Genomic DNA, 27,446 nt, shown 5'->3' on the forward strand with positions numbered 1-27,446 from the left:
TGGGGGCAGGGAAAGACCAACAGGGACTGAAGACTTACTTGGCTCTGCCCTTGGAGATAAAAAGGAAAATAAGCAGTTCAGCCCTGGGCACAGGGAGATAAGCAGCCCAAAACAAACCAGGACACAGAAAGAAAGAATATAGAGACCACCCTAGGTTTTAATCCTGATCTTGAGGTCAAAGGAAGTGGGAAGACAAAAACCACCCTCATTCCATGAAGAATGACAGAACAGAAGAGAATGTGAACACTAGAGAGCAGCTGACCATGGGAAGACAGTGAGCAGCAGAATTTGGGGGCCAACTTCCAAGCAGGCGAGCAAAATGCGGAAGAATGAGAAAGAGGGGACATAAACTTAGGTCTTGAAGCCTTCCTTCTTAGACCCTCAACTCCATCCTTGGGATGGTGTTCAAGGTCTGGGTGGGGGACAAAAATCACAGAAAAGAAGTCCCTATGGTTCTTAGAGGATTCCTCTACCACATACCTGGAGTACTTGTCTGTTTGTTATAGTAAAATAAAGAATTTCTCTGTGATGTTTCACTTAGTCTACATATCTACAACCTTTTAAAATCTAAATTTCTCTCCCCTTTTGGTGGGAAAGGGCAGCCATTCCTCCATCCCCATCCCCCCAAATCCCCAGTCAAACCAGGCGCTCAAGAAATTACAAAGCTACTTTTAATACTTTGGGGTGAGCCCCACAGGAATAAAAAACACTGGGAAGGGGTAACCCCCTCACCCCCAGGCGTGGCCCAGGGGAAGAGAGGCTACCTGAGGGGAAGGAAGCACAAAAGGGACCCGCTGCAGACTCAGGGCAAAGGGAATGCCATCGGTGCTGGGACCTGTGAGCACTACAGGAGAAAACGCGAGCGTGGTGGGACTGGCTCCAGGCACACAGGCGAAGGGCAAGAGGGTTGGACACGAAGCCACAAAGCTACTTGGGTTCCTCCTTCTTCTCGTTTGCCTTTTTCTGCTTCTGCTGCATGATCTCCGAGTCCCTGGGGGTAGAGATGATGGGGCACTGGGAGGTACCAGAGGGCAAAAAGGACAAGATGCAGGGGGATGAAGGGCACAAAGGATAAGATGGAAGTGGATGGGACAAAATTCAGCGTGTGCCTGCTGTATTCCCACCCTAGGAGAACAAGAGGAAGAGAGCTGAGCTTAAAAGGCAGTCAGTCTCTATCTGGCTGTTGCCTAAGGGGTCAGAAGTCTGGCCACACAGGCCCAAGGCTATTCTTTGCTGAGTACCACACCCAGCAACACCAGTGAGAAGGTTGGGAGAAGGGAGGAGAAACTGAACACCAAAGAGGGCCGTAAGTACCCTGCTGTCATAACCACTACTGCATTTGAAATGTGAAGCTCCCTGCCCTTGCCCTTAAGGTCAGACTCGGGGCACTCAGAAATCAACCTAGGGCAGGCACCCGCCCCAGTCCCTTCCTGTCAGGCTGTGAGCTAACAATTTGGAGGGTGGGGAGGAAATAAAACCCTAGAGGAAGCAATGCACTCTGCCCCTCACTAGTCCAGATGTAAACCCTGAGGTGGCTCTCTTTCCTGGTACAACCCTCGGTCTAGCCCAGGTCTCACCCCTCCCCTCCCTTCCCCTCCCCTCCCTGGGGCTACCTCTGCTTGCGGGCGGCAGCAGAAAGCCCGTCATCTCGGCGCTTTCCCTTAACCGAGTCGCTCTGCTTTTTCATATTCTTCTGGCGGGCGAGCTCGCGCTGGTTACCGCCTAAAGAAAGAAGGTAAAAGGTGAGACGCGGGGGGCCTTTACGGCCACACACCGGCGACCCTCCTCCCTCACCCGACACCAGCAGGGTCCAACGCTCATTCCCCGGTCCCGACACCGGCCCATTTCGGGGCCTAGGCTGCTGAGGGGGGCGGGGGTAATGGGGGGGCACTGGTGGCAAGCTGCCACGGGGCAGGTCAAACCGGGAGGTGGAAGGAGGACGGTTCCGAGGAGTCCGCTAAAGGCGTGTTTCGAGTTTTGGGGCGGCACCGGGGTCCAGACTGGTGGTGGTGTGTGCACAGTTTGGGTCTCTGTGGGGGATGGGCTGCGATCCGGAGTAGGGGGCTCGGGCCTATCACAAGGGTGCGGGGCTTCTCGCCACGCCGCGGAAGGTCGCGGAGGGCCTTTGCTTGACTGGGGCGGGAGAAGGGGGAGGACGTTCTCAAGAAGTGGCGGTGGGCAAAAGGCCGATTTCCGGCGCCGAGTGTGAGCGTCTCAAAGAGCGCTTCCAGAGGAAGGCGTAGCTGGGGAAGCCAAGAGGAGGTAAATGCCAAGATTCGGCACTAGTGTTTAGGGCCGACGGGGAGAAAGGGGTAAGAAGAGAGGGTCTCCGTGCTCACGGGTCATGGCGACGGCGACGGCAGCGGCTCCGGCCTGCCTCCGTTGCGTCCCCTCGTTCTGTCCGACGTTGCAGGCCCCGCCCCCTTCTCCAAGCGTAACGAAGTCGTCCTTTCCTCCCCGCCCCTTTGAGCCCGGGCTCAGTCTCTCATTGGGCAGAAGGAAACACGTGGGGCTGCGGGCCACGCTCCAGCACGGGCGGATGTGGGGCGAAGGTTCGCAGGCCAAGTGCGCTGCGTGGGGCGGGGCTTCCTGAGCAAGGCGTTGGGTCGGGCGGGGAGAAAGTAGGCCGGGTCACGTGGGCAGGGTGGGGGTGGAGGGGTGCGGCTGGCGATGTGGCGTTCCCGCGGGCTCAAGCACGTGACTTGGCGGAGTGACCTCATGCGGGAACCGTTTGGGACACCGACAAACTCGCCCAAGGGGAACGGTAGGGGACGGAGGGCGGGGTTTTGTGAGGCCGAAATGGTTTAGTCTTTTCTGTATTATCGGGACTCTGGGACTTCGGTATTATCAGTACTTGGCCCTGTTCCTTGGGATTTATCCCCCACTAACCACCTATTTAGACACGAGTTGTTCACCTATAACGTAAAGTCAGGTGCAAACGTAACTTTCAGAAACCCCCTTCCACCTACATTGTACCCTCACTGCAAACAGCTCCCATAGAAACTAGCAGCCACATCCCGTGTGTCCTAAAACTTTGGTCCGAAAACGAGCTTGGTCGTAAAACGAACTTGGTCCTGTTCGTTTCCCACGGAAGTATTAAATGGGAAGATGTAATAGCTTGGAAGTTTTGGCGGACCCCAAAATCACAGACTATGGAGTTGGATCAGGGACTAAGAGACTGGGAAATACACATACTATGTACATTTCTCCCTCTGGACTTTTCCCCACTATACTGCCTGCACCAGCCACATCTGTAAGATGTGTTTGTTAAGAGACAGTTAAATAGAGCAGGAAACGTAGGCACTAAACTCATTCTCCTTCCCAGCTCCACTGTCTGCAAGACTCCCCACCAGTCCTGAGGAATTCATTGGATAAAGGAGAAATGCTTAGGAAATATCACAGCAAAGGACTGTTTGTAAAATTTATTACATGATTCTCCCAGTTGGTGCTCATAGCGGAACCGAGTTGAGGCTGGAACTTCAGACTAGCTGCACCCTCAACATAGACCTGAAGGCAATAAACCTCAGTGCCATCCTCACAATTTTTGCCATACCAAAGTATCACTTGAACTACTATTACTTAAAATGTACCAAACTTAAATAAAAGTTACAAATCAAACTTCATATAATCCTTTAGTAAATTTAAAATCAGTATCACCTGACTACAAACAGAAAGTAACTTTAAAAGTCAATACAATGGGGGCGCCTGGGTGGCTCAGTCCTTAAGCGTCTGCCTTCGGCTCAGGTCATGATCCAAGGGTCCTGGGATCAGCCCCGCATCAGGCTCCCTGCTCTGTGGGAGGCCTGCTTCTCCCTCTCCCACTCCCGCTGCTTGTGTTCCCTCTCTCGCTGTGTCTCTCTCTGTCAAATGAATAAATAAAAATCTTTAAAAAAAAAATTTTTTTTAAATAAAAGTCAATACAATGAAAATGAAGTATATTATCAAATTCTACCAAAGTAATATCATTGTCAAAGATGCTGAACCTGGGGCCTGCCCTCTCTTTCTTAAAAAAGATAAATTAACAAGTTTTAGAGAGGTAATAAGGCATAAGTCTTTGAAACTGAAGCCTTCTCTTGATACAGAGGATTAAAAATAATTTTTATATTTTCAATGTTATTTAATGCTATGTCTCTCTACTACCTAAAGTTGTTTCTCATACCACAAGTAGCATATGTCCCACCCTTTGGTACATATTAAATGTACTAGATCAACACTGGTGGCATACATAACGAACAAATCCTCACTCTGGCAACTTACTGGATTTGATTTTAGACACTTACTTTCTCCATGTTTCAATTCCTTTATATGAAAAATGGGAATAATCTCTACCCCTTAGTGTTGTGGAAGAGATTAAGACAGATACAAAGGGCTTGGCCCATGGGGTGCCTGGGTGGCTCAGTCATTAAGCGTCTGCCTTACAGCTCAGGTCATGATCCCAGGTTCCTGGGATCGAGCCCCGCATCGGCCTCCCTGCTCTGTGGGAGGCCTGCTTCTCCCTCTCCCACTCCCCCTGCTTGTGTTCCCTCTCTCACTGTGTCTCTCTCTGTCAAATAAATAAATAAAATCTTAAAAAAAAAAAAAAAAGTGTGGGGCCTTGGCCCATAATAGGCATTCAGTTAATGTCTCCTCCATCTCCTTCCAAGTCCTAAAACTTTCTTTTCCTTCTCTAAATTCCTCTAACCCTTCTGAGGTAGCCAGTCTCTAAAATGGCCACCAGTGATTCCTCCCTCCTGGTCTTTATATCCTTGTGAAGTCCTCTGCCACACTGAATCAAGGTTGGTCTGTGTGACCAATAGAATATGGCAGAAGTGATGATACGTCACTTTTTTTTTTTTTTTTAGATTTTATTTATTTCACAGAGAGAGCACAAGCTGGGGGAGGAGCAGAGTGAGAGGGAGAAGCAGGCTCCCCAAAGAGCAGGGAGCCCGATGTGGGACTCGATCCCAGAACCCCAGCATCATGACCTGAGCCAAAGGCAGACACTTAACCAGCTGAGCCACCCAGGCACCCCTGATATGTCACTTCTGATGCTAAATCATAAAAGATATTGTGGCTTCTGCTTTCCTCTCTCTCTTGGATCACTGGCTCTGGGGGAAGCCAGCTGCCATTTCATGAGAGGCCCATATGGTAAAGAACTGAAGCTGCTGGCCAGTAGCCAAGGGGGAGGGAAAATACCTCCATTTAAACTCATCACAAAATTGAGAGGGAATAAATTATAGAGGACGAGGACCTAAGGCTCTGAAACCGAGAAGGAGGTAAGGCAGGATTTAAGGACCCCAGATACAAAGTGGCAAGATAAGGAAACTGACTTAAAGGGTGGGGACATCACCTGCAGACCTACAGCAGCAGTTTGACCGCAGTTCATAAGCAGAATTTGGGCTATCTGGCTTACCAGCCTCAGGTTCCCAATGGAGCCAAGCCACTTGGATCCCCTTGCATGTAAAGAGACCACAGAACCAGCCCCATGGGGAAAACCAAGCCATACTGTGAGTGAAATATTATAGGATGAGTAAGCAAGTTCTCTTTGGCACCTTTTACCTCCTTATCAACTCCAGCATCTCAGGTGGGTAAGAGAGTAGAACAGCCTTATAACTAGTCGCCTCTTATCAACTCACCCCACATTACCCCATGACCAAGACTCAGTTTCCAATCCTGTCAGAACCTGGACTGGTTGCCACACCCGTCCAGTCTAAAATTTTTCCAGGAGTTGCCCAAAAAATTCACTCATTCTTTCAACACATACTGTGTTGTGCACCAACTATGTGCCAACTATTGTTTAGACATTAGGTATACAATGACGATAAAAGAAAAAAAAAAAAAAAATATATATATATATATAGAACATAGAGTGTAGACAGGAAACAGCTTGTGCATATATGCAAATTGATTGTGAAAGAAGATAACAGATTCTACGTAAAGATGATATTAAAAATATTTAACAGGGTACACAGCATAAGCACCTACCCATCAAAACAGGTCTCAATATAATCTGAATGAAGACTGTCTGTGAACAGTTCTTCTGCCTGTCCTGGTAAGAAATCATAGTACTGCTAGTTCTGTGAAGGAAGTATACCTGTAGACCTTAACTTTGATTAGGGAAGTGAAGCAAGTGACATTTGAGCTGAGGCCAAAAGATGAGGAGTCAGCCAGGCCAACGAAAGAAAGGCAGGGAGAACATTTCAGGAGAGGGGATAGTAAGGGGATATAGTACATATGAAGGCCCTAAGGCCCTGCTCCCTCAGGCTAGCCCATCAAGAACCACAAGGTAACAGGGAATGCCTCCTTGTCTCTTATCTTTGTTTCATCTTCTCCCTCCCAGATCCCTTGACAGGAAATGGGCACCTATGGTACCTGCCTTCACATCTCACAGCTTGCCCAAGAGAGAGGGGCTGAATCTCTTCCTTTAGTTTTAGTTTTTAAAATTCCAGGATAGGACTCTGATAGGTTGGGTATCTACCCTTGTGGTAGGGAGATAAGTGTTGGGCAGGATATAATGGCAGGATATAAATAGCCCCACTAGAAACACATGATTAGTATGGGGAAGGAACAGGTTTATCAAAGAAAGGGAGTTTGTTCCCCATGAAAGGAAAATGTAGACAGATAAAACAAAAGCGGTCCACTACATAAAGGAGAGAAGATAGCTGCTTGAGCTGAAATGGTGGCAGCAGAAATGGCAGTGTGCAGCTTCAAAATATATTTTGGAGACTCGGTGAGAAAGGAAGATACTATTTATTCCTGAGTTCATTCATTTCTTCATCAAATATTAACTGTACGTCTATTATGTGCGAGACACTTCTAGGCACTGAGTATTCAGTGATGAAACAGTGATAGATGTGGTCTCTGACCTCAGGAAGTTAACATTTTAGTGGAGGAGACTGACAATTCACAAGTAAACTGAACAATATAAAATTACAGCTTGCACTAAGTGCTAAGAGAAACAAAGGTTCAAGGATAAAGATTAATGGGAGAGAGCCAATTCTGTAGTGACATTTAAACTGAGGCCTGGAGCCAGTTGCAGGAAAAGTAGAAGAGGGTTCCAGCAGTATGGTTGAATCCCTATCATTCTTTACATCCCTTCCTATCAAGGAAAAGCAGTGCAGCTTTAGGAAATTCTCCCCCTTCACCCTGTATTCTAAGGGTGGTCCAGAATGGCTAAGTCAATCAAAGTAAACTCATCCCTCTTAATATTGATTGGCTCAGGAGCCCAGACCTAAGCCATTGTTTGCATAGTATTCACCTAGTGATTGTTATTGATTCAGGAGTTAGCATGTGACCTAACTTGGCCTGACCAGACCAAAGGGAAGGGGTTTTGTTCCATTGTGAGGGGATGCACAGTGTTGTCTCACTGACTTGAACAAAGAGGTAAAGAACCCCTACCGCTCCTGGCATCTATGACCTAGGAGGGCCAGCTTTAGGTTGAAGCAAAATGAGTGGTAGAAGGAATCTTGGTTCTTGATGATGCTCTTGAGCCACTGGATATATCAACTGTAACATCTGTTCTACCTCTGAGCTTCCTGCTATGAGAACCATATTTTTTTGTGTAAGCTGTCTTGAGTCAGATTTCTGTTACTTCAGCCAAATACATTTTAATCAATACACAAGCAACAGAAACAGCATATGCTAATGCCCTGAGGTGGGGAAAGCTTGAATAATTAGATGCATATAAGGGGTCACATAAGGAAACGATCCAATCAGATTATCTTAAAGTGCAACCAGCCTTCCCCATGCATACCAAGCTTCTAGTCAGCTTTTCAGTGCCTTCCTTGTAGAGATGAGTGGATACCCAAGGATCATCAAGCATTGGAGAAAGCACTCAATATAAAATTAGGACAAAACAAAACAGAAAATAAGGTCTCCAAGGATACAGAAACAATTATAGGAACAAAAGAAAATAGGAGGGAAACTATAATTAGTATCCTTAAAGATGAAGCGGATATTGAATAAAAACAGGGGAGCTATAAAAAAACAAACATTCCGAGAATAATAAAGAGCTTTTAGAAATTAAAACTATGATAGCTGAAAGAAAAAAATCAATAGAAGGGTTGGCAGGTAAAAGTTGAAAAAATATTACAGAGATAGTGGTGGATAGTAGAAGAGGAAAAAATATGAAAATTAAAGAATCCATTCAGGAGGTCCAACATCTGAATTATATGAATTTCAGAATGAGAGGAAAGTAAAAGAAAAATGAAGGGGACCCACTGAGTGCCCAGCACAGGGAATGAGAACAGATCTACACCACCACATATCAGAGCACTGGAGTCAAAAAGAAGATCCTAAAGGCTTCCAAGGCACAACATAGAACACATAGAAAGGATGAAGAATCAGAATGTCTTCAGACGGGCGCCTGGGTGGCTCAGTTGGTTAAGCGACTGCCTTCGGCTCAGGTCATGATCCTGGAGTCCCGGGATCGAGTCCCGCATCGGGCTCCCTGCTCGGCAGGGAGCCTGCTTCTGCCTCTGACCCTCTCCCCTCTCATGTGCTCTCTGTCTCTCTCATTCTCTCTGTCTCAAATAAATAAATAAAATCTTTAAAAAAAAAAAAAAAAAAAGAATGTCTTCAGACTTGTCAGCAGCAATACAGGAAGCCAGAAGACAATGGAGCAATGTCACCAAATATTTGAAGAAAAATAACCTAGATTTTTTCACCCAAGCAAGCTATCAATTAAGTATGAGAATAGAACAAAGACATACAGAGTCTAAAAAGACAACCTACCATGCACCTTTTTCTATAAGATATTGAAGGTGTACTACCAAAATGAGTAAACCAAGAAAAAAAAAATCATAGGATCCAGGAAAAAGAGCATCCAACACAGGAGATAAGTAAAAGGAATCCTCAGACTGCTGGTGAAGGGAGATCCCAGGATGATACCTTTGCAGCAGGCTTAGAGAGCAACCATTTCAGATTAGAACAGGAGGATGAAAGGCTCTGGAGGCATATATCTTAGGGAAAAAAAATGGAAACTGAAAAAACTGATAAATTATCTGATTGTATTTGAATATATTGAGAGATTTCTACTTCTAGAAGACAGTATGAAAATAAATTGATAATAAGTACATAAGCAACTAAGTAAAAAAAAACGAATAGATAATTTGGGGAGAAGCATACAAGAAAGGAAATGTAAACAGTACACTAACTGTCACAGCTGGTAAATAACATTTACACACTCAAAATATAAACATTCAATATTGATCTTACTAAAATAACACTACATTAGGAGGATGGAGAGAGAAAGTATGTGCATATTTATGAGAAGGATGAGAGAGTTAAGTCCTCCTTTTGAAAATAGAGGTCAGGGGCGCCTGGGTGGCTCAGTCGTTAAGCGTCTGCCTTCGGCTCAGGTCATGATTCCAGGGTCCTGGGATCGAGCCCCGCATCGGGCTCCCTGCTCAGTGGGAAGCCTGTTTCTCCCTCTCCCTCTCCCCCTGCTTGTGATCCTGCTCTCGCTGTGTCTCTCTCTGTCAAATAAATAAATAAAACCTTAAAAAAAATTAAAAAAAAAAAGAAAATAGAAGTCAGTGACTAATATCAGAAAGTTAAAAATCCAGAAACTGCATGATATTTTAAAAAGGCAACAAATGCCAGAAGAAGCAGCTAAAGGAGTTGTAGTCTGCTTTAAGCAGTGGGAAACCAAGTGGGATAATAGTTCTATTTTTCATTATGTTTTGTATAGAACTTGTATGTTCATGTATAACTTCCATAAAAACAAACAAACACTAAGTTAAAAACCCAACCACGGTTTCAAATGAAATAGTTTAGAAGGAGAGAGTAGAATGAGAGGGAGTCTAGGTACTGATATCTTAGGAACTCTTCATTTACATGTCACTAGCTGTCAGAGAAGCATCTCCCTCACCTCTAGTCCCTACTCCCAGTGGGAAATACATCTGGGTTGAGAGAAGAAAGTGTTGACAGGGAAAAAATAAGAAGAGGAGGAGGAAGAACTGGGAGCATATCCATAGACTAGGATACACAGGAAAGGGGACGAATCCATAAAAAGCATGGCTAAGTTTATCCCCATAGGGGGAGGTGGCTTTGCATTGGAAGCATGTTCTAACTTCTGGGAGACCCAGGGCTAGCTGAGGTCTCCATTCTTGAAAAGCTACTAAATATGGACCAGGAAATGGCTGAGGAGGGGAACTAAGGTACTTTTCACTTTCACCTTGAGCTTGTGGTTTGGGTGATAATGTCTCGGTCCTGAATACTGGTATTCCTGAATGGCTTCTTGCCTCCACTGAATACCTCCTTTCCGTCTGACCTACCTCTATTAACATCTTATAAGCAAAGCTAGGATCTCAGAGCAGCACCTCCTCCGGATACCTCTGATTTTCCCTTGGTTCAGCTGAATTGCATTTGCCCTATTCATACATAAATTCTATTTCTTCTTCTCTGCTTTGAGAGACACCAGGGGGATAAGCAAGTTTCCCTGATAGTCTACAGCCCCTTCGCAATTCAATTTTCTACTCTGCTTCCCATTCCCTCTAGCCTACTCCTTGCTTACTAAAACTCTCAACTACTGCATAGTTCTGTCAACCATCCCTACTGTAGCAGTCAATTTATCTATTCCCTTCAAGTGTCCCCTTTGTAGTTCTCCCTCAGCACTTTGGGCAGAAGTTCAAAGGCAAGGAGCTAATATATAACAGAGTCTAGGCTACTCTCTGCTACCCTGCTGGAAAATATGTTGGCCCTCCTCCTGCTAGACTAAGACAGGGTTTCAAGGTCTTGTGCTGGGGTCATCTATTAAAGTATACCCTCAATACAGCAAAACCAGTACCCTGGGAGAACATATGATTCTCAGTAAACTGAGCCCTCTTAGTGCAGAGTGACACCTCAGAGCCAGAGGGCTATAGGGCCAGCAGACTCTGGTAAGAAGGAGAGAAACACACCTGTGTCCACTGGACAGGATTCCCAAGTCCAAAGCATGTGGTGGTGAGAAGAATGGGGGATGGGAAGGATGGAAGGATGAGAAGACCTAAAACAATAATTGTAGAAACAGGAGCACATGAACATTTAGTAAATGTCTTCTCACCCCTCTTCCATATACCTTGATGCAGAACCTGTCCTGATGTAGAAGAATATAGTCTGCTGAGGTGACATGACTTTATAAGTATGGAAAAAAACACAGGCTCTAGAGACAGCTGGCCTGAGTTCAAATCCCAGCCAGACCACTCACTGGGATTCTTAAGTGCCATGGACTCCTTTGGCAGTTTAGTAAAGACCATAGATGGCTTCTCAGAATAATGTTTTTAAGTACATTTTTAAAAATACACCCATGATGGGCGCCTGGGTGGCTCAGTTGGTTAAGCGACTGCCTTCGGCTCAGGTCATGATCCTGGAGTCCCGGGATCGAGTCCCGCATCGGGCTCCCTGCTCGGCAGGGAGTCTGCTTCTCCCTCTCCCACTCCCCGTTTGTGTTCCCTCTCTCGCTGTGTCTTTCTCTGTCAAATAAATAAATAAAATCTTAAAAAAAAAAAAATACACCCATGATATTGTATACCCATTTTCATGGCAGCATTAATTCACAACAGCCAAAAGGTGGAAGTAGCCAAAGTGTCATTGACAGATGAATGGACAAGGAAAATGTGGTATATACATAAAATAGAATCTTATTCTGCCTTAAAAAAGAAAGAAATTCTGATACATGCTACAACATGGATAAACCCTAAGGACATTATTCTAAGTGAAGTAAGTCAGTCACAAAAAGATACATACTGTCTGATTCCACTTGTGAGGTATCTAGAGTAGTCAAATCCATAGAATCAGAAAAGGGTTGTTGCCAGTGATTAGGAGGAGGGGAAAATGGGGAGTTGTTGTTCAGTAGGTTTAGAGTTTCAGTTTTGCAAGATGAAAAGAGTTCTAGAGATTGGTTGTACAATGTACTAAACACTACTAAATTGTACACTAAAAAATGATGAAGATGTTAATTTAGCTATGTGTATTTTACCACAATTAAAACATTTTTTTCCTTTAAAAAAAGTACATGGGATCACCCTTGCACACCCAATGCAGCTGTGCATCCTGGCCAGGCCAGGTGCCAACCCTGCCTACCCCTGTGGGCAGAGGGGATTATGCTTCTGGGCTCCACATGACATCTCCTACAAAAGTTCACTCCTTCAAGACTGGGAGAGGTAGCTGATTTGCCTAATATACAGAAAAAGTCAGTCAAAATGAGACAGGAATATGTTCCAAATGAAAGAACAAGACAAAACATCAGAAAAAGACATTGTGACACAGAGATAAGCAATCTACCTGATACAGTTCACAGTGGTGACCATAAAGATGCTCACTGAACTTGGGAAAAGAATGGATGAACACAGTGAGATCCTCAACAAAGAGATAGAAAATATAAGAAATTTCCAAACAGGGACACCTAGCTGGCTCAGTAGTAGAAAATGTGAGTTGATCTCAAAGTCATGAGTGTGAGCCCAACATTGGGCATAGAGCTTACTTAAAAAGAAAAAAAAATGGTTATGTCAATTATATCTCAATAAAACTGAAAAAAATATTTAAAAGTTTCAAACAAGTTACAGAGCTGAAGAAAACAATAATTGAACTAAAAAAGTACACTAGAGGGGTTCAAAGCAGACTGGATAAAGCTGAAGACTGGTCGGTGAGCTAGAATACAAAGCAATAGAACTCACCCAGACAGATTAGCAAAAAGAAAAAAGCATTTTTATTTTTTATTTTTTAAAAAAGATTTTACTTATTTATTTGACAGCGAGAAAGGGAACACAAGCAACGGGAGTGGGAGAGGGAGAAGCAGGCTCCCCGCTGAGCAGGGAACCTGAGGTGGGGCTTGATCCCAGGATCCTGGGATCATGACCTGAGCCGAAGGAAGACGTCCAATGACTGAGCCACCCAGGTGCTCCGAAAAAAGAATTTTTAAAAATTAAGGTAACTTAGACCAAGTGGGATTTATTCCTGGGCTGCAAGGTTGGTTCAACATCTGCAAATCAATGTAATACAATACATTAATAAAAGAAAGAACAAGAACCATATGACCCTCTCAATAGATGCAGAAAAAGCATTTGACAAAGTACAGCATTCTTTCTTTTTTTTTTAAAAAAGATTTTTATTTATTTATTTGACAGAGAGAGAGACAGCGAGAGAGGGAACACAAGCAAGGGGAGTGGGAGAGGGAGAAGCAGGCTTCCCGCCGAGCAGAGAGCCCGATGTGGGGCTCGAACCCAGGACCCTGGGATCATGACCTGAGCCAAAGGCAGACGCTTAATGACTGAGCCACCCAGGCGCCCCAGTACAACATTCTTTCTTGATTAAAACTCTTCAGAGTGTAGGGATAGAGGGTACATACATCAATATTATAAAAGCCATCTATGAAAAACCCACAGTGAATATCATTCTCAATAGGGAAAAACAGAGCTTTCCCCCTAAGGTCAGGAACACAGCAGGGATGTCCACTATCACCACTGCTATTCAACATTGTACTAGAAGTCCTAGCCACAGCAATCAGACAAAAAAAAAAAAGAAATAAAAGGCATCCGAATCGGCAAGGAAGAAGTCAAACTCTCACTCTTTGCAGATGCTATGATACTTTATATGGAAAACCCAAAAGACTCCACCCCAAAACTGCTAGAACTCATACAGGAATTCGGTAAAGTTACCTTTCTATACACCAACAACAAGACAGAAGAAAGAGAAATTAAGGAGTCAATCCCATTTACAGTTGCACCCAAAACCATAAGATACCTAGGAATAAATCTAACCAAAGAGGCAAAGAATCTGTACTCAGAAAACTATAAAATACTCATGAAAGAAATTGAGGAAGACACAAAGAAATGGAAAAACGTTCCATGCTCATGGATTGGAATAACAAATATTGTGAAGATGTCAATGCTACCTAGAGCAATCTACACATTTAATGCAATCCCCATCAAAATACCATCAACTTTTTTCAAAGAAATGGAACAAATAATCCTAAAATTTGTATGGAACCAGAAAAGACCCTGAATAGTCAGAGGAACGTTGAAAAAGAAAAGCAAAGCTGGCAGCATCACAATTCCGGACTTCAAGCTCTATTACAAAGCTGTCATCATCAAGACAGTATGGTACTGGCACAAAAACAGACACATAGATCAATGGAACAGAATAGAGAGCCCAGAAATGGACCCTCAACTCTATGATCAACTAATCTTTGACAAAGCAGGAAAGAATGTCCAATGGAAAAAAGACAGTCTCTTCAACAAATGGTGTTGGGAAAATTGGACAGCCACATGCAGAAGAATGAAACTGGACCATTTCCTTACACCACACACAAAAATAGACTCAAAATGCTTGAAAGACCTCAATGTGAGACAGGAGTCCATCAAAATCTTCTAAAGGAGAACACAGGCAGCAACCTCTTCGACCTCAGCCACAGCAACTTCTTCCTAGAAACCTCACCAAAGGCAAGGGAAGCAAGGGCAAAAATGAACTATTGGGACTTCATCAAGATAAAAAGCTTTTGCACAGCAAAAGAAACAGTCAACAAAACCAAAAGACAGCTGACAGAATGGGAGAAGATATTTGCAAATGACATATCAGATTAAGGGGTAGTATCCAAAATCTATAAAGAACTTATCAAACTCAACACCCAAAGAACAAATGATCCAATCAAGAAATGGGCAGAAGACATGAACAGAAATTTTTCCAAAGAAGACATCCAAATGGCCAAGAGACACATGAAAAAGTGCTCAACATTGCTCAGCATCAGGGAAATCCAAATCAAAACCTCAGTGAGATACCACCTCACACTAGTCAGAATGGCTAAAATTAACAAGTCAGGAAATGACAGATGTTGGCGAGGATGTGGAGAAAGGGGAACCCTCCTACACTGTTGGTGGGAATGCAAGCTGGTGCAGCCACTCTGGAAAACAGTCTGGAGGTTCCTCAAAAAGTTGACAATAGAGCTACCATATGACCCAGCAATTGCACTACTGGGTATTTACCCCAAAAATTCAAATGTAGTGATCCAAAGGGGTACATGCATGCCCATGTTTATAGCAGCAATGTCCACAATAGCCAAACTATGGAAAGAGCCAAGATGTCCATCAACAGATGAGTGGATAAAGAAGATATATATATATTATGCAGCCATCAAAAAGAACAAAATCTTGCCATTTGCAACAATGTGGATGGAACTAGAGGGTATTATGCTAAGCAAAATAAGTCAATCAGAGAAGGACATGTATCATATGATCTCACTGATATGAGGAATTCTTAATCTCAGGAAACAAACTGAGGGTTGCTGGAGGGGTAGGGGTGGGAGGGATGGGGTGGCTGGGTGATAGACATTGGGGAGAGTATGTGCTATGGTGAGCACTGTGAATTGTGTAAGACTGATGAATCACAGACCTGTACCTCTGAAACAAATAATACATTATATGTTAAAAAAAAAAAAAAAAGAAGATAGTAGGAAGGGAAAAATGAAGGGGGGGGAATTGGAGGGGGAGACGAACCATGAGAGACTATGGACTCTGAGAAACAAACTGAGGGTTCTAGAGAGGACGGGGAGTGGGGGGAATGGGTTAGCCTGGTGATGGCTATTAAAGAGGGCATGTATTGAATGGAGCATTGGGTGTTATACGCAAACAATGAATCATGGAACACTACATCAAAAACTAATGATGTGGGTCACCTGGGTGGCTCAGTTGTTAAGTGTCTGCCTTCAGCTCAGGTCATGATCCCAGGGTCCTGGGATCGAGCCCCACATCAGGCTCCCTGCTCGGCGGGAAGCCTGCTTCTCCCTCTCCCACTCCCCTTGCTTGTGTTCCCTCTCTCGCTGTCTCTCTCTCTGTCAAATAAATAAATAAAATCTTCAAAAAAAAAAAAACCTAATGATGTATGGTGATTAACATAATAAAATAAAATTTTTTAAAAATTAAGGTAATTTAAAGAACCTTTCAGGCAACATCAAGCAGAATAACATTTGCATAATATGGGTCCCAGAAGAAAAAGAGAAAGTTAAAGAGCCAATAAGCTTATATGAAAAGGTAATGGCTGAAAATTTACCTAATCTGGTGGAGGAAACAGAGATACAGATCCAGGAAACCAGAGAGTCCCAGAGACAAACCCAAAGATACCCACACCAAGATATATTATAATTAAATGGCAAAAGTTAGAATCCTAAAAGCAGCAAGAGAAAAACAACTTATTACATACAAAGGAAACTCCATACAGCTATCAGCAGATTTTTCAGTAGAAACTTGGCAAGCCAGACGAGAATAACATGAGATACTCAAAACACAGCAAGGATAAAACTTCCAACCAAGAATTCTCTACCTTGCAAGTTTATCATTCAGAACTGAAGGAGAAATTAAGAGTTCACCAATAAGCAAAAGCTAAAGGAATTCATCACCACTAAACTAGTCTTACAAAGAATGTTAAAGGGACTTCTTTAAACTGGAAAGAAATGGCACTAATCAATAACAAAGACAATATGCATAAGTAAAAATCCCTGGAAAAAGTAGATATATAGTAAATATAGTGTATCAATCACTTATTTAGCAAGCATGATGTTTAAAAGACAAAAACAGCGCCTGGGTGGTGCAGTTGGTTAAGGGTCCAACTCTTGGTTTTGGCTCAGGTTGTGGTCTCAAACTCATGAGATTGAGCCCCATGTTGGGCTCCACACTCAGTGGAGAGTCTGCTTAAGACTCTCTCCTAGGGCACCTGGGTGGCTCAGTCGGTTAAGCATCTGCCTTCACCTCAGGTCATGATCCTAAGTCATGGGATCAAGCCCCGCATCAGGTTCCCTGCTCAGCAGGGAGCCTGCTTCTCCCTCTCCCTCTCTCTGTTGCTCCCCTGGCTTATGCATTCTCTCTGTCAAGTAAATAAATAAAATCTTTAGAAAAATTTAAGTGGCTGAGGGGCACCTGGGTGGAATAGTCAGTTAGGTGTCTGACTTTTGATTTCAGCTCAGGTTGTGATCTTGGAGTCATGAGATTGAGCCCATGTCAGGCTCCACACTCTGGTGCAGAGTCTGCACTGGATTCTCTCTCTGCTCCTTCCCCCTCTCCAAAATAAATAAATCTTAAAAAATATTAAAGTGACTGAATGGATAAAAAACAAAACCCAACTGCACACTGTATAAAAGAGACTCACTTCAGAAGTAAGGACACAGACTGAAAGTGAAGAGATGGAGAAAGATATCCCATGTAAATGGAAGTTAAAAAAAAAATAAAAGGGTAGCAACACTCACAGCAGACAAAATAGACTTTATTTTTATTTATTTTTATTTTTTTAAGGTTTTATTTATTTATTTGAGAGAGAGAGAAGGAGAGAGAGCATGAGAGGGAGGAGGGTCAGAGGGAGAAGCAGACTCCCTGCTGTGCAGGGAGCCCAATGTGGGACTCGATCCGGGATTCCAGGATCATGACCTGAGCTGAAGGCAGTTGCCTAACCAACTGAGCCACCCAGGCGCCCCCAAAATAGATTTTATTATTTTTTTAAAGATTTTATTTATTTATTGAGACAGTGAGAGAGGGAACAGAAGCAGGGGGAGTGGAGAGAGAGAAGCAGGCTTCCCGCCGAGCAGGGAGCCTGATGTGGGGCTCGATCCCAGGACCCTGGGATCATGACCTGAGCTGAAGGCAGACGCTTAACAACTGAGCCACCCAGGCGCCCCCCAAATAGACTTTAAAACAAAGACTGCAATCATAGACAAAGAAGTACATTACATAATGATAAAGGGGTCAATCCAACAAGAAGACATAACATTTATAAATGTATATGCACCCAACATAGAAGCATCAAGATATAGAGAGTAAATATTTAATGGATCTAAAAGGAGAAATTGACAGCAATACAATAATGGTAAGGGACTTTATCACCCCACTTACATCAATGGATAGATTATCCAAGCATAAAATTAATAAGAAAACATTGGCCTTGGGCGCCTGGGTGGCTCACTTGTTACGCATCTGCCTTCAGCTCAGGTCATGGTCCCAAAGTCCTGGGATTGAGCCCCGCATCAGGCTTCCTGCTTAGCAGCCTGCTTCTCCCTCTCCCACTCCCCCTGTTTTTGTTCCCTCTCTCGCTGTCTCTGTCAAATAAATAAAATCTTTAAAAAAAGAAATAGTTATTTAAAAAAAAAGAAAGAAAACATTGGCATTAAGCAACACACTAGACCAGATGGATTTAATAGATATATACACAATATTCCATCCAAAAGCAACAGAATAAGCATTCTTCTCACATGGAGCATTCTCTAGGATGTTAGGGCCACAAAATTCATGTTAGGCCACAAAATTCAAGAAGACTGAAATCATATCAACCATCTTCTCCGACTACAGTGGTATGAAACTAGAAATCAATTACCAGAAGAAAACTGGAAAAACCATTAAAGTGTGGATATTAAACAACAGGCTAATGGGGGTGCTTCGCTGGCTCAGTTAGTTGGTAATGCATGCGACTCTTGATCTCAAGGTTGTGGGTTCAAGCCCCACATTGGGTGTAGAGATTACTTAAAAGTAAAATCTTTAACAAACAATAAACACCATGCTAATGAACAACCAATGGGTCATCAGAAAATCAAAGAAGAAATTTAAAAATACCTAGAGACAAATGAAAATAGAAATACAACACACCAAAATTTTTGGGAGATGCAGCAAAATAGTTCTAAGACAGAAGATCATAGCAATATAGCCTTACTTCGAGAAACAAGAAAAATATCACATTTAACTTTACACCTAAAGGAGACAGAAAAAGAACAAAAGAAGTCCAAAGTCAGTAGAAAGAAGGAAATACTGAAGATCAGAGTGGAAATAAATGGAGAATAAAAAAAAGAAAAAGAGGGGCATCTGGGTGGCTCAGTCAGTTGAGCATCTGACTCTTGATTTCGGCTTGGGTCATGATCTCGGGGTCGTGGGATTGAGCCCCATGTCAGGCTCTGAGCTGAGCATGGAGCCTGCTTGGTATTCTCTCTCTCCCTCTCCTTTTGCCCCTTCCCCACCTCTCCCTCTCTCTCTCAAAGAAAAAAACAAAAAAACCCAAAAAATTTAAAAATAAAAATACCACTGGGTGCCTGGGTGGCCCAGTTGGTTGAGCGACTGCCTTTGGCTCAGGTCATGATCCTGGAGTCCCTGGATCGAGTCCCGCATCGGGCTCTCTGCTCAGCAGGGAGCCTGCTTCTCCCTCTGACCCTCCCCCCTCTCATGTGCTCTCTCTCTCTCTCATTCTCTCTGTCTCAAATAAATAAATAAAATCTTTAAAAAATAAATAAATAAAAATACCACTAAAGGTAACTATAAAAAAGAAAAAAGAAAAGATCAATGAAACTAAGAGCTGGAAAGATGAACAAAATTGACAGATCTCTAGCTAGACTAATGAAGAAAAAAAAAGAGAGCTCTAATAAAATTAGAAATTAAAGAGAGGTTACAACTGACAGAAATACAAAGGATCATATGAACAACTATATGCCAACAAATTGAACAATATAGAAGAAATGAATAAATTCCTAGAAACATACACTTTTCCAAAAGTAAGTGTTCGAATAAGTGACTTCAGTAAATAGAAATAGAAATAGAAGGTCTGAATAGACTAGTAAGGAGAATGAATCTGTAATCAAAAACCTCCCAACAAATGAAAGTCCAGGACCAGATGGCTTCACTGGTGAATTCTACCAAACATTTAAGAAAAAGTTAATACTTATCCTTCTCCAACTCCTCCAAAAAAATCAAAGAGGAAGGAACATTTCCAAACTCATTTTATGAGGGCAGCATCACCCCAGTAACAAAACCAGACAAGCCACCCCACACAATGCGCACACGCATACACACACACATTACAGGCTATTATCACTGATGAACATAGATGCAAAAATTCTCAACAAAATTTAGCAAACTGAATTCAACAATGGATTAAAATAATAATATACTGTGTTCAAGTGGAATTTATTCCAGGGATGCAAAGATAGTTCAGCATCCACAAATCAACATAATATACCACATTAATAAAATGAAGGATAAAAATCATATGACCATCTCTATAGATGCAGAAAAGGCATTTGAAAAACTTCAACATCCATTTTTAATGGTTTAGAGGGAAACCATCAACAAAGATGGTTTAGAGGGAACATACCTAAACATAATAAAGGCAATATATGACAAGCCCACAGTAAACATCATACTCAACGGTGGAAAGCTGAAAGCTTTTGCTCTAAGAACAGGAATAAGACAAGGATGTCCACTCTTGCCACTTTTATCCAACAGAGTATTGGAAGTCCTAGACACAGGAATTAGGCAAGAAAAAGAAATAAAAGCATTCAAATTAGAAAGGAAGAAGTAAAACTATGACTACTTGCAGATTACATGATACTTTATATAAAAAACTCAAAAGATTCTACCAAGAAAGTGTTAGAATATTCTAAGTGACTTCAGTAAACAGGATACAAAATTAACATACAGTAATCCATAGTGTTTCTATATACTAATAGTGAATTATCAGAAAGAAATTAAGAAAACAATCTGATTTATAATTGCATTCAAAAAAATAAAATACGGATATAAATTTAACCAAAGAGATGAAAGACCTATACACTGAAAACTTTAAGACACTGATGAAAGAAATGGAAGAAGATACAAATAAATGGAAAGATACTCTGTGCTCATGGATTGGAAGAATTATATTGTTAGAATGTCCACACTACCCAAACTATAGATTCAATGCAATCCCATCAAAATTCCAGTGGTGTTTTTCACTGAACAAATTTAGAAATAATTCTAAAATGTGCATGGAACCACAAAAGATTCCAAATAGCCAAAGCAATCTTAAGAAAGAATAACAAAGCTGGAGGTATCAGCTCTCTGATTTTAAACTACAAAGCTATGGTTATCAAAACAGTATGATACTGACACAAAAACAGACACACAGATCAAGGCAACAGAATTGAGAGCCCTGTATTAAACCCACATATAGGGGCACCTGGCTGGCTCAGTAGGTGGAGCGTCTGCCTTCGGCTCAGGCCATGATCTCAGGGTCCTGGGATCAAGCCCCGCATTGGGCTCCCTGCTCCACGGGAAGCCTGCTTCTCCCTCTCCCACTCCCTCTGCTTGTGTTCCCTCTCTCAGTGTCTCTCTCTCTGTCAAATAAATAAAATCTTAAAAAAAAAATAAACCCACATATACATGGACAATTAAGTCATGACAAGGGAGCCAAGAACATACTATGATGAAAGGTATTGGAAAAACTGGATCACTATCTTACACCATACACAAAAACTAACAAAATGGATTAAAAACTTGAATGTTATACCTGAACATAAAATTCCTAAAAAAAAACATAGGCAGTAAGCAACTTGACTTTGGTTCCAGCGGTAATTTTGTGGATCAGATTTAAAAGGCAGGGGAAAACAATGCAAAAATAAAGATTACTTCAAACTAAAATGCTTCTGCACATTGAAAGAAACATCATCAAAATGGAAAGGCAACCTACTGAATGGGAGATTTCTGCAAGTCATGTATCAGACCAGGGATTAATATCCAAAATATATAAAGAACTCAAACAATTCAAAAGCACAACAACAATAAAAAACAAACAACCTGATTTAAAAATGGGCAGAGGATCTGAATAGACATTTAGTATATCCACAGATACGTGCAACCATCATCATTGTCAATTTTAGAACATTTTCATTACAGTGGTCAATTCTTTTTTTTTTAAGATTTATTTATTTATTCGAGAGAGAGAGAAAGAGAGAGAGAGTACATGAGAGGGGGGAGGGTTAGAGGGAGAAGCAGGCTCCTCGCCGATCAGGGAGCCCGATGCGGGACTTGATCCAGGGACTCCCAAGATCATGACCTGAGCCAAAGGCAGTCACTTAACCAACTGAGCCCCCCAGGCGCCCCAGACATTGGTCAATTCTTAATCTTCATTTTACTTGGCCTATTGACTGCAGGTGACATATTTGATCAATTGCTGTCTCCTTGAAACATTGTTTTCACTCGGTTTTCAGGACTGCATACTCTCTTGGTGTTCCTCCTTCCCCACTGGCCATCTCCTTTCAGTTGGCTTTGCTTTTCTCCCCCCTGACTTCCTTCTAGAGATTGGAGTGCCCCAGGGTGTAACCCTTTAAGTTCTTCTTTATCTTCCTGGGTGATCTCATCTAGTCTCATAGCTTTAAATACCCTCTATATGTTTAGTCCTATCAAGTCTACATCTCTAGCCCAGACATCTTTCACCATCTCTAAGTTTGTGTACAGAACTGCCTGCTCCACATCCCCGTGTGGATTCTAATAGACAACTCAACATGTTCAGAACTAACCCTGTTCCACCTGCAGTCTTCCCTACCTCAGCTGATGACAATTTCATCCCTCTTGTTGTTCTGGCCAAAAATGGTAGAGTCATCCTTGATGCCATTTCTCTCTCACATACCACATTCAATCCATCAGCAAATTCTGTCGGCTCTACCCTCAAAATATTCAGAACCTTCTCCCTTCTCCCACCTCATCTCTTACTGCCTGGTACAAGCCGCCACCATTTCTAGCTCGAATTATTGCAATAGCCTACTAACAGGTCATACTGCTTTTATCCTTGTCCCTCTACAATCTACACTTAACACAGCAACTAGAGTGTTCCTTTGAAAATAGAGGTGATTTCATATTACTCTGCTCAAAACCTTGCAGTGACTCCCCATTTCACTCAAAGTAAAAGCCCAAGTCCTTATAATGGCCCACAAGGCCCTCCAGCACCTGATCTGCCCCTGCTCCATTACCTTCTTGACTTCATCTCTTACTACTCTTCCCTTTACTCACTTTGATCCAGTTATGCCCCTCAACTTTTTCCTTAAACACTCCAGGCACACTTCTGACTCAGAGTTTGCAGTGGCTAGTCCCTCTACCTAGAAAGCATTTCCTCCAGCGTTATGGCTTGGCCAATTGCCTCACCTCCTTTCAGGCATTGCTCAAATTTCATCTTCTCCATAAGGCTTTCTCTTATCATCTTACTTACTATACAGTCAACCCTCTCCATCCTCCTCTACTTCCTCCTCCTCCACTTCCAAACCCACTTACCTTGTTCTATTTTTTCTTCTAGCTATAGCACTTACTACCTTTTAACATACACTATATATATATTTTAAGATTTTATTTGAGAGAGAGAGAGAGTGAGCACAAGCCAGGGGGAGAGGCAGAAGAAAAGGGAGAAGCAGATTCCCTGCTGAGCAGGGACCCGGACACGGGGTTTGATCCAGGAACCCGGTGATCATGACTTGAGCTGAAGGCAGGCGCCCAAACCACTGAGCCACCCAGGCACCCCAACATACACTATATTTCTTGTGTTTATTTCTGAGGTTTGTTTTCAGTGTCTCCTTCACCTCTAGAATATAAGCTCTCCAGGGGGTGCATGGGTGGCTCAGTCAGTTAACTGACTGACTCTTGATCTCAACTCAGGTCTTTCTCAGGGTCATGAGTTCAAGCCTCTCATTGGGCTCCACGCTGGGCATGGAGCCTACTTAAAAAAAAAAAAAAAAAAAAGTGCTCTCTCCAAAGCAAGAAATCTGTTCATTGATGTATCCCGAGGATATAGTACAATGTCTGGTGCAGAGTAAGTGCTCAATAAATAACTGCTGAATGAATGAATGAATGAATGAAAAATGTGGGTAATAATACCTACTCTAAAGTTATTTTAGGGATTAAATAACATGCAAAGATTTTGACACACAATAGACATCCAACATACCTTAGATTCCTACCTCCTTGCCCCAAATATCTTTCGCATTTGCTTCCTCTTATAGCACTGCTCCTTCCCTCTTCTCTGAAAATTTTCACCATTCTAGGCTCTCCTTTGAGTTTAAATCCAGGAAAATCCTACAGAAGTCCACAGATGTCATCTGAGACGAATAGGAACCCTGGGAGACCAGCTTTACCTACTGCCACACTGTTGTTCAAATTAACAAATGGTCACCCACAGAAGCAGAAAGCCCTAAGGAGATGGACAGGTAAATGTTTTTGTTGTTGGAGTTGGAGATTTACTGCACTGACTTTTAAAATTACCTTTATTGAGGTCTAATTTACATACATTAAAATATACACATTTTAGGTGTACTATCTGATGAGTTTTGACAAATGTATAGGTGATTTGATTTGGAGTGGAGGGCATTAAGGTCACCTGGAATTATGTAGGTGCAGGGATTTAGCAGAGGGATCCTAGCTAGGAAAGAGAACTTCCGGGCTCTTGGAAAACATGCCCAAACAGGGACAAGTGGAGACACCAGGGCCGACCTGAAATTCCTGCGGTCTCAGTGCACCAGAATCGGAACCTCCAGAACGTCTCACAACTTCGTGGCACCTCTTGGCCCTCGGGCCAGCTCCCTTTCACACCAGTCTCACCTGTATAGGCCAGGAGCAGTGACCTGGGACTGAGTCCTCCCTTTGCCCTGCAACTCTCCTGCCACCACCCACACCCCCATCCCCGCCTACCGGTGCGGGTGGGAGGGGTCGGCTTCAGCCAGCGACAGCCAAGTTTCACCGCTGCCGCGACACCCACCTGGCCTGGTTTTCTCTCCAGCCTCAGTTAGAAATCGTCTTCGGGTCCGCAGCAGTACTGCAGGCGGGAAAAAGTGAAAGCGCTGCACCAGGTGTTGGCGTCAGAAATATCCCTTCGGGTCAGCTATCCTCCGGTCCCTGGGGGTGCTCTTGGCCTCTGAGGCGCGGTCTGCTGAGCCAGCCCAGCAACCAGGCCCTCTCCCGCCCCTCTGCGTCTAAAAGCCTCTAGAGATTGCAGGTTCAGCTGCACTTAGAGACGGCAACTCCGAGTTCAGGTTGGCTGGGGAAACTGAGGCAAAACTGGGGAGGGGTAAAGTTGGCCGCAGACTTTCCCCCTGTAACTGCGATAGCCCCTTCCGAAAGCCCAAAGCGGTGCGTGCCCATCCAAGAAACCCGTGGGGTGGGTCCGAGCAAAAGTCTAGGGGAAAGCGAAGCACCGCTCACGCGGCTGGGAAACCTCAGGGGTGGTGCTGGCTGGGGGTGGGGCCGGGGTGGGGCCCGACGGAGGGCGGGGCCGACCTGGGCTACCAAGAGTGCCAGCCTAGCCCTGCACAGCAGAGGTGGTGGTGGTGGCCCTTGCCTGTGGCTCTTGTTCGGCTTGCGCCTCGACCTCGCAGCCATGGAGGGACCCCAGGAGCTTCTGAGTGGGAAGCTCCAGCTCTGCCTCACCCCCGCTGCCGGGACCAGATTCCTGCTGTTCAGGCTGAACGACGCGGCGCTGCGGGCGCTGCAAGAGTGTCGGCGGCAACAGGTGCGGCCGACCCCGGGACCCGTCTTCCCTAGCCTCTACCCCTCGGGATCTCGGGCCTCAGCCGGTAACCCTGGCAAAGGGACCTGGGGATGGGAAGAGGCATCCGCAGGCTCCGACCTTCCCATCTCCAAGTGCAGCCGGCGAGGCAGGTACCCCCTGAGCACCCGAGCCGGATGGTGGGAATGCCACTTCACCTGCATTCAGCTCGCATCTGCTCTCCCCGCAGGTTCGGCCCGTGATCGCTTTCCAAGGCAACCGAGGGGTAAGTACCGGCCTAGAGTGTGTGAAAAAGGCGGGGTGCGGGGAGAACAGAAGTGGGCTCCGGGAAGGTGCAGTCAGGGCGGAAGGCTGAGAGCAGTCACGGTCTGAGGAAGTTCCGAGAACTGAACCCCCAAATGGGGCGGAGGGGGCTGCTAGGGTTGTGGTCCCAGGAGACTTCGGTTAAGGCGACTGTGCCGTCTCAGCCTCCTGGGGAACTCAAGCCCAGCTGCACCTGGTGTACTAACGAGCCCCGTGGGACCCATCTTCAGTCTTAGGTTGGCTCAGGGAAGAACGGCAATGGGAGGGAGGGGCTGACTTCACGGGACTTACGGTTCTCCTTTTGCCCTCAGTATCTGAGGTTCCCAGGCCCTGGCTGGTCCTGCCTCTTCTCCTTCATAGTGTCCCAGTGTGGCCAGGAGGGCTCTGGAGGTGGCTTGGACCTTATGTGCCAACGCTTAGGCAGGTAAGGGGGAACAGGTAGCAGGCAAAAAGCGTTTGTAGAAAGTTGGGGAGGCTGATTTCAGAGGTGCTTAAAAGTTCTCCATCCTCCTGGGGTTTTTCCACCACCCCTTTCCAGATCTGGGCCTAACCACCTCCACTGCCTGGGCCCACTCAGGGAGCGCCTCACTATTTGGGCAGCCATGGATTCCATCCCAGCCCCAACTACAGTTCAGAGACATAATCTGACTGACAGTGCCAGAGATCCTGAGAGTTGGCAGAACACAGGAGACTATTCTGAAGAAGACACAGTTTCACAGCCACAGATGGCACTAAAAGAGGTGAGGCCAGAAACTGTAGGTAGCTGGAATAAGGTGGGGCAAAGCCTGAAGCCCAGGGAGCCAAGTGCCCCTGCCACTTTCCCTGCCAGGTGCCAGATCCACTGGCAAGCAGCCAAGGACAGTCACTCCCAGGATCCTCAAGGGAACACATGACACAGTGGGAAGTGAGGTACTTGGGACAGGGTGGGACTAAGCTGGGAATCCCTGGTATCGTCTTCTTTTCTAATCTCTACCCTAAAAGCTCTAATAAGAGATCTTGGTCTTCATCTCTCCCATTCCCTCTTCAAATATCCCAGAAACCAGACCTATCTTCCAAACAGAGAACCTGACCAGGCACTGCCTTCCTCTGCTAGCCAGAAACATTTGGACAAGGTAAGTTGTAATAGCAAGGGTTTTTCAGAAATCTTTGTCCAGTCAGGCTAAAATTTTAAAATTAGGAGCCTTCGTTGTGATGCTCCCAGAGCTCATTCTATGAAATTAGTTTTCAAGAGTCAGGCAGACTAGGCTTTCTGGGTTACTGTTTATGTGACATTTTTCCCAACAGAAGCGTCCAGCGCCTACAACCACTCTAGGATTAAAAGAAAAGAGACTCAGAACTCTGCCTTTAGCTCCAAGTCCCCTACAAGGGCTGCCCAGTCAGGACCTACAAGAGGCAGAAGATTGGGAACAAGAAGATAAGGATGAAGACATGGGCCCCAGGCTGGAACACAGTCCCTCAGTTCAAGCAGGTGAGTTAATGAGAAAAGGGCTAAACTGCCCTAGTGGAAAAAAGACCTATATAATCAGTTTTGTGTCATCTTGCTTCCCTCCCAGATTCTGAATCCCCAAGCCCTGAAGAGGTACCAGATTACCTCCTGTGAGTCTCCTGCTACTTCCAATTTTATCAAACTTTGTGCATATGAGATATTAAGATAAACTTCTGGGAGCTTGAAGCTTTCAGGGCAATGAAATTGAAGGTGGCAACTCTCTGCTCCTGGCAGGCAATACAGGGCCATCCGCAGTGCAGAGCAGCAACATGCTTATGAGCAGGACTTTGAGACAGATTATACTGAATACCGCATCCTACATGCTCGTGTTGGGGCTGCAAGCCAAAGGTTCATAGAGCTGGGAGCTGAGATCAAGAGAGTTCAGCGAGGAACTCCAGAACACAAGGTAAGGAATGGACTCAAGATGAATTTACTG

The 27,446-nt window shown here is 44.2% G+C and overlaps 2 protein-coding genes across 9 annotated transcripts in view; one reads left to right on the forward strand and one right to left on the reverse strand.

Moving 5' to 3' along the window:
- Positions 1 to 653: 653 nt before the first annotated feature.
- Positions 654 to 2,499, reverse strand: SERF2 (small EDRK-rich factor 2). Of its 3 annotated transcripts, none has more exons than XM_045900194.3 (3): positions 2,340 to 2,499; positions 1,614 to 1,722; positions 654 to 1,014 (listed from the first exon to the last, which is right to left on the reverse strand). In XM_045900194.3, the coding sequence occupies exons 1-3, from the start codon at positions 2,344 to 2,346 to the stop codon at positions 729 to 731; spliced, it is 402 nt and encodes a 133-aa protein (XP_045756150.1). In that variant the 5' UTR covers positions 2,347 to 2,499; the 3' UTR covers positions 654 to 728. The 3 variants fall into 3 exon arrangements, with proteins under 3 accessions (XP_045756150.1, XP_045756149.1, XP_045756152.1); XM_045900193.3 differs by having other exon boundaries at positions 654 to 1,125; XM_045900196.3 differs by having other exon boundaries at positions 654 to 991; positions 2,340 to 2,498.
- Positions 1,608 to 27,446, forward strand: part of ELL3 (elongation factor for RNA polymerase II 3) — a 28,264-nt gene continuing 2,425 nt past the window's right edge. For 3 of the 6 annotated variants that reach the window (XM_054513563.2, XM_045900198.3, XM_064570533.1), the window contains exons 1-9: positions 24,917 to 25,224; positions 25,451 to 25,486; positions 25,836 to 25,948; positions 26,063 to 26,264; positions 26,354 to 26,433; positions 26,561 to 26,636; positions 26,809 to 26,992; positions 27,078 to 27,120; positions 27,245 to 27,416. In XM_054513563.2, the coding sequence (XP_054369538.1) occupies positions 25,093 to 25,224; positions 25,451 to 25,486; positions 25,836 to 25,948; positions 26,063 to 26,264; positions 26,354 to 26,433; positions 26,561 to 26,636; positions 26,809 to 26,992; positions 27,078 to 27,120; positions 27,245 to 27,416 (1,038 nt within the window). In that variant the 5' untranslated portion in view covers positions 24,917 to 25,092. Of the gene's footprint in view, positions 1,743 to 18,101; positions 23,927 to 24,916; positions 25,225 to 25,450; positions 25,487 to 25,835; positions 25,949 to 26,062; positions 26,265 to 26,353; positions 26,434 to 26,560; positions 26,637 to 26,808; positions 26,993 to 27,077; positions 27,121 to 27,244; positions 27,417 to 27,446 lie in introns of those variants that run through there. The other 3 variants (XM_054513564.2, XM_064570536.1, XM_064570535.1) reach the window with 3 other exon arrangements.

This window comes from Mirounga angustirostris, unplaced genomic scaffold, assembly GCF_029215605.1.
Source record: "Mirounga angustirostris isolate CCGP_5_RB_7025 unplaced genomic scaffold, mMirAng1.0.hap1 SCAF_9, whole genome shotgun sequence".
Taxonomy (NCBI): domain Eukaryota; kingdom Metazoa; phylum Chordata; class Mammalia; order Carnivora; family Phocidae; genus Mirounga; species Mirounga angustirostris.

Bases quoted from the DNA above. Each gene is read 5' to 3' on its own strand.
- SERF2 (XM_045900193.3), bottom strand. The intron at 1,126-1,613 runs GTAGCCCCAGGG...TTGTTCTCCTAG, and splicing joins GCTGCCGCCCGCAAGCAGAG to GGTGGGAATACAGCAGGCAC.